The sequence below is a fragment of the Vigna unguiculata genome, chromosome 6 (genome assembly GCF_037176805.1).
Source record: "Vigna unguiculata cultivar grain cowpea cultivar isolate G323 ecotype 2 chromosome 6, ASM3717680v1, whole genome shotgun sequence".
NCBI lineage: Eukaryota > Viridiplantae > Streptophyta > Magnoliopsida > Fabales > Fabaceae > Vigna > Vigna unguiculata.
In genome coordinates this window covers 28,141,629-28,148,145 of record NC_140797.1, presented here as the reverse complement: position 1 = coordinate 28,148,145, position 6,517 = coordinate 28,141,629, and the positions used below count along the sequence as shown (strand labels likewise).

At 32.6% G+C, this 6,517-nt stretch overlaps 1 protein-coding gene across 2 annotated transcripts; it reads left to right on the top strand.

Moving 5' to 3' along the window:
- Positions 1-5,500, top strand: AGT (alanine:glyoxylate aminotransferase). Of its 2 annotated transcripts, none has more exons than XM_028074633.2 (6): positions 1-152; positions 1,002-1,261; positions 2,395-2,679; positions 3,588-3,954; positions 4,215-4,425; positions 5,216-5,500. In XM_028074633.2, the coding sequence occupies exons 2-6, from the start codon at positions 1,057-1,059 to the stop codon at positions 5,351-5,353; spliced, it is 1,206 nt and encodes a 401-aa protein (XP_027930434.1). In that variant the 5' UTR covers positions 1-152; positions 1,002-1,056; the 3' UTR covers positions 5,354-5,500. The 2 variants fall into 2 exon arrangements, with proteins under 2 accessions (XP_027930434.1, XP_027930432.1); XM_028074631.2 differs by having other exon boundaries at positions 17-175.
- The last annotated feature ends 1,017 nt before the right edge of the window (positions 5,501-6,517 follow it).

The following is a 6,517-nucleotide window of genomic DNA, read 5'->3' as shown; positions in this document are numbered from 1 at the left end:
ACATGACCTGGCCCCACCTTAGCACTTCATTGCTTCACCACAGCTCTTCATCATAAAAAAAATAATTTTCCCATTTATACTTTTATATAATAACCTTCTAACAACACCAGACACAGCTCTTACTTGCTTCTGCCACATTCCACAAAAACTCTGTAAAGCTCCTCCTTCTTCCCACGTATACTCACTTTTTCTCATTCTCTCTTCATCATATACATACATATTATGTTGTGTGTGTGCGTGTGTTTAGTTGGCTCTTTCAGTTGAATTTTCTTAAGAACGATCTTAAACTCATGCTCTGTGTTATTATCTTTACTGTAAAATTGGCTTTGGAAGTGGAAAAACCAAGAGGGGTGATTGGTAATCACAGTTTCCTTCATGTGTTGATTTAGTTACTGGTGCTCAAGTTTCAACTCAGAGCATGTCTTTCCTCTTGTTCTGTCCACCGATATATTCTGCTGTGTTTTCTTCGATATACAGTTTGTTTTGTTACAATCTTTTTCTCAGTGAATTTTCTGAAAGCAGAATTCAGTTGTGTATCAGTTCTAATATTTTAAGCTGATGATTTCAGCTTTTCTTATTAATTGCAGAAAAGGGTGTCTGAAAGATAGACACACAAAGCATATTTTAAATGATAACTATAAAAGCACAACAAAGCTTTTGATGAAAAAGGATACTTTTTATTGTGTTTTTCTGATATTATGTTACTGTTAAAGGTCATCCATACAGTTGCATAATGATAACCAATAACATGTACACTTTAAGCAGTTTCTGTTCTGTCCTTGAGACCAACTTTGTGTAACTTACCTTCTGAACTAGGTTTTTTAGCAGTTAAACATGAATTTCCTGTGTTATTAGTTGGCAAACTCATTAAGGTTCATGTTTCTGTCACAAATCTCCTGAACCAAGGAACAATGAAACAGTAAATAGCAGTGCATGCAGAAAGTTTATGATAAAAGATTCAGAAGGTGGTTAAAGCTGACTTTTTGATGGATTTTGTTTAGAGGACTCTTTGTGGGAAAATCCAAAAGAAGTGGTTGAAATTTGAAGCAAGAGAAGATGGACTATTTCAATGCACCAGGAAGGAACCACCTCTTTGTTCCAGGGCCAGTTAACATCCCTGACCAGATCATTAGGGCCATGAACAGAAACAATGAGGACTACCGTTCTCCAGCTATTCCAGCTCTCACAAAAACTCTGCTTGAAGATGTCAAGAAGATTTTCAAGACCACTACTGGAACCCCATTTCTCATCCCTACAACTGGTATGCATAAACAAGCTATTATGATCTTAGTGTTCTTATGATAATACCTTTTTCAGTTTCCTAAACTCAAGGTATGAGTGACTTTGTCCTAACCTTTTAAAAGGGTGCATTTCAGTCCTTAACATTTTCTGTGTATGCTGAAAATTAATGAAGAATCTATCCTGTATGCTTTGAAAATGTTGAGGATGAAGTGCATGTTTTTCATATCAGGGATTAAGTTGTAAATAACAAAAATTTAAGGGTGTGTTTTGCAATTTTGAGAAAATCAGTTAGGTTATATTATTATCTTAATAATGAGGATTTAATGGTTATACTTTTAGGTTAAATTAACCAGCAAGTCCTTGAACTATTTGAAAATTTTAATTACCTTAGCAGAGTAAAAAGTATAATTAGATATTTGATAGTGATATTTTTTTTTTCAGTTTAGGCCATGGATTTGTAAAACCACCACAAATTGTCATTTTCTTGTAGTTCCAAACCTTCGTAAACTAATTCCAAAGATCCAACACAAAAATTCTTCCAAGATCAAGGACTCAGTTATAATAATTTTTTTGGAAAATAATACTTTGACAAAGTTTTTTTTACAATCTTTGACAAACAACCATTTTTGGTAAAAAAAATCCTAAAACTTTATTACTTTATTTTCTTAACTTCCATAAAAAGATAAAAAGTTACTCTATTTGGTAACTTTGTCATTGTCAAAAAAATATTTTTCAATTTTTTTAGTCAGGGACCTAAATAAAAATTTCCAAATGGCTTGAAGACCTACTAATTAATTTAACCTAATTTTTACATAGATATCTTAGATGCATCCAACTACAAACCTAATCAGCTCTGTTAATCATCCATGCTGAATTTACTCCTTATATTATATACTTTTTACATTTGATTTGAAGGTTTACATTATATATTCATGAAAATATTGGCAAAACTCCTATATGGTAATCTAGAATAATGATAGTATTAGATGTTCTTTTTCTTTTATATCTTTACTGTTCTTGTGTGTGTGTGTGTGGGAGTTATTACAAGCATAGAGAGTAAGGTGGTTTTACAAGAACAATTACTCTATTATTCACATGGTAATGGTTTTCTAGTTTTGTTGTTGTTGAGTAATGGTTTTGAATATGGTTCAGGTACTGGTGCTTGGGAGAGTGCTCTCACAAACACACTGTCTCCTGGGGATAGAATTGTATCATTTCTGATTGGCCAATTCAGCTTGCTTTGGATTGATCAGCAGCAACGTCTGAATTTCAATGTTGATGTTGTGGAAAGTGAATGGGGCCAGGGTGCTAAGCTTGATGTTCTGGAAACAAAGATTGCTTCAGACACTGCACACACTATAAAAGCAATTTGCATTGTTCACAATGAGACAGCAACTGGGGTCACCAACAACTTGGCCAAAGTGAGACAAATTCTCGGTGAGTGTTTCATTTAATGGACTAAAAATCATAACTTTTTTCTCATTGAATCTCCACATGTGTACCCTTTTATTCTCTGTACACTGAAACAGCCCAAAATCAACATTTTAGACTAGTTTCTCCCTAAGTACTTTAAAAGGGAAAGTTAAGAAGATAAAAATGAAATAGGTTACTCCACAGTACACGACAAAAAATTCTAAAACTTTTTCTCCTAGAAGTGTTTATCTATGATCAAAGATATTATTGTTCATGGCTGCTCTTGGTTCCATTGGACATATTTTGGTTGCAGTTTTAGCTGTTTTTTTTCTTTTGTCCTATAACATCTATTGTACTTTGAAGGACTACTTAGTTTAGTACTTTGTCCAAACACATAACTGCTCTGCATTCACTGAATGCAAGCGTAACTGTCAAACTGTTTCTGTCCAATCAGAATTCATAGTGAGACATCTGCTGCATAGATCATTAGTATTTAACTTGACTCTTGTGATCTAAGTATGCATCTGAAACTTTGCCAAATTATTCACATGCAACACCACAAGTGAACTCAAATACCATGTTTAGTGACAGATTTAAGACCCTGAGTCAGTGGTGACAAATCGAGTGTTGTATTTGTACACTCTCAATTACACACAGATCTATCATAAAGTAGTGATCACTGGGTTCAAATATAAAAGATTAGAAGGGGCAAAATAAAATTTTTTGAGATACTAAATAATAATTTTAACAAAACCAGGTGCATTGGTTTACACATAGTTCTACCATGGCTATATTGACATAAATTCTGTCATTATCTGATGAAAATGAGTTCCTAGTGTCTTTTCCAGGTCTGCAAATGCAAATGTATCAAATCATTTAATGTTATTTTCTTCTTCATGAAAAACTTCTCACATTTTTCTTTGGACACTCAGATTCCTACAGGCATCCAGCACTGTTAATTGTTGATGGAGTGTCTTCAATTTGTGCTCTTGATTTTCGCATGGATGAATGGGGAGTAGATGTGGCCATAACTGGCTCTCAGAAGGCCCTTTCCCTTCCCACTGGGATAGGTATTGTGGTTGCAGGACCTAGAGCTATTGAAGCCTCAAAAACTGCTAAATCACTCAGAGTTTTCTTTGACTGGAAAGACTACCTGAAATTCTACCAGTTAGGAACCTATTGGCCATACACTCCTTCCATACATCTGCTGTATGGTCTCAGAGCTGCTCTTGATCTGGTTTTTGAAGAAGGACTTGAAAATGTGATTGCAAGGCACAACCGTTTAGGCACAGCAACCAGGTAAGCCATGATGACATGCTAGTCAAAGAATGGTTGCTGTACCGTACAGTCGATCCGTCTATAAAGAACCGATTGGTACTCATGGTTCTTTGTAGACGGATCGACTAATACGGTATAGTTACAATGAAATCCAATGTATGTGTTAATTTATGATTGAATGATATCAGTGTTTAGTTGAAAAAGTTACTGGTTTGAGAAATGATCAAAGGTTATGTGTATAAGATAATGAATATGATAGGTGTTGAATATGGTGAATGCAGACTTGCTGTAGAGGCATGGGGTTTGAAGAATTGCACCCAAAAGGAAGAGTGGCACAGTGACACAGTGACTGCTGTTGTTGTCCCTTCTTACATTGATAGTGCTGAAATAGTTAGAAGGGCATGGAAGAGATACAATTTGAGCTTAGGTCTTGGACTCAACAAAGTTGCTGGCAAGGTTTTCAGAATTGGACATCTTGGCTACTTGAATGAGGTAATGTTGATTCCCAATTTGTATACAAAAATAAAGAATAATCATTGAATAATCAATATACATATTCTATACAAAATTTCATTGGTTAGCTACTCTGAATCGAGTATCTAAAGGTACATATGTTAAAAAAACCATAAGTGTTTTGTTTTTCTTGATCTTGGTTGTTGGATGTATTACATAAAATATTGCCATTTTAGCTTTGATGACTTTCTGTCCAACTTCAATCTTGAAAGCTTCAAAACTGTGATAGGGATAGTGCACAAAGAAACAATATCAAATTATGAATGTGGAACTGGCTTTTCTGAAATCAATGTAGTAAAATGTAGAAGACTTGTCTTTTCATTAACTTAAAGTTTCTTACTTGGACTTCTGATTCTTTACCCAATGTGATAAATGTTCATGTGATGGAAAATTATTCTTGAAGTTGTAGAGTACCAACTAAGTTGGTGAGAAGTTTTTGAAAGAAGATTTATTGGGAAAACACAATACCAATCAGAGATGAGTTTTTGTTTATATAAAAAATTGATACTGACTTTGATCCAAAACCTCTAAGACAATAGGTTTATAGATCTTCTTCTTTATATAATTGTTTGATTTTCTTGTATTTACTCAATGTAAAACTTTAACTCACGTTTAGATTTTCATATATATGCTTATATATGCTGAGATGCAAGAACTTGATCGTAATGTCTAACATGATTTATTAAAATAAGAAAAAACTTGTTTGCATTAGTTCTTAGTTCCAAGTTGCCTAGATTTAAATTTGATAATCGTTGTAATATATTTTCAGTTGCAACTGTTGGGATGTCTAGCTGGTGTGGAGATGATACTGCAAGATGTGGGTTACCCTGTAAAGCTTGGAAGTGGAGTTGCTGCTGCCAGTGCATACTTTAAGAACACTATTCCTCTCATTCCTTCAAGGATTTGAGTCACAACCTATTTATTCTCTTCACTTCCTTTTCTGCTCTTTCAAAAATTCTGTAAAATATATATATTATCCTCTTTTACACTCCTTTCAACATCAACATACTCTCTACTTTCAACTTTAATGCATTGTTTCTTTCATTCTCTTGTATATCACAAATAATTGCATCTTCTCACCTTATTTCTCACTCTCTCATCCTCATCAAATTCACCACAAACCTTTTTTTTTTTTTGAAAAAAAAAAAGACTACATATTCTATTAATCTTCTAAGTAAATTGTTAAGAATTTAAGATAGACACTTAACAGTATAAAAGTATTTAGGAACTGGGAATTGTTGTAATGGTTATATAATGTCCAAGAGGTGATTATTCTTAATAGTTTTGGAATTGACATACATCTTAGTAAGGTTGATTTCTATGTTCTTATTTTTTTTTTAGCTTCCTTCACCTTCTCATTGGTTTAAATGTAATATTGATGATGTTATTAATGGTTCTCTTGATGTATTTAGTTGTGAGGGTATTTTTATATATTATCATGTTTTTTCTTCATATCTTGTTGTTCTTAATGATCTATATGTCGAGGTGATAGGTGTGATATTTTTATCAAAGGAAAAAGTTAATAATGATATGATATGGTATGATAGAAAGAAAAAAAAAATTAAAAAAAGGTAACATGTGTATAATAAATGTTTGAAAAAAATAGCTGTTTAAAAATTATTATTCATTTTTTAAATTTACGAGAGAAAATTTTGAAAAACCTTTTTTTACACACTCTCGTGAGTTGAAATTTACTAGAATAATAAGAGTCACTTCTTATTATTGATTTTGTACTAATTTTTTAGTTTTAATAAATTCCAACACAGGCTTGTCTAAAACAATCGTTACAAAATGTATTCCTAACACTTCATATTTGTTAAACAAGGGATACTTTGAAAAAAAATTCTTAACAAATATTTCATTTCAAACTAACACCACAAGGATAGTCAAATTTAATATTTGAAGAGAAGAACAATGAATTGTATAATAATTTCAATTTTTGTGCTTTCATAAAGACTTTGTTTCACCAATTAATTGCTACAAGAGATTACTGTACCTATAAGCTATTTGTTGTAATTTATGTGTGGGGATAAGTTAGGTATTAGGCTTTTTGTGATTGTAGTTAGAATTG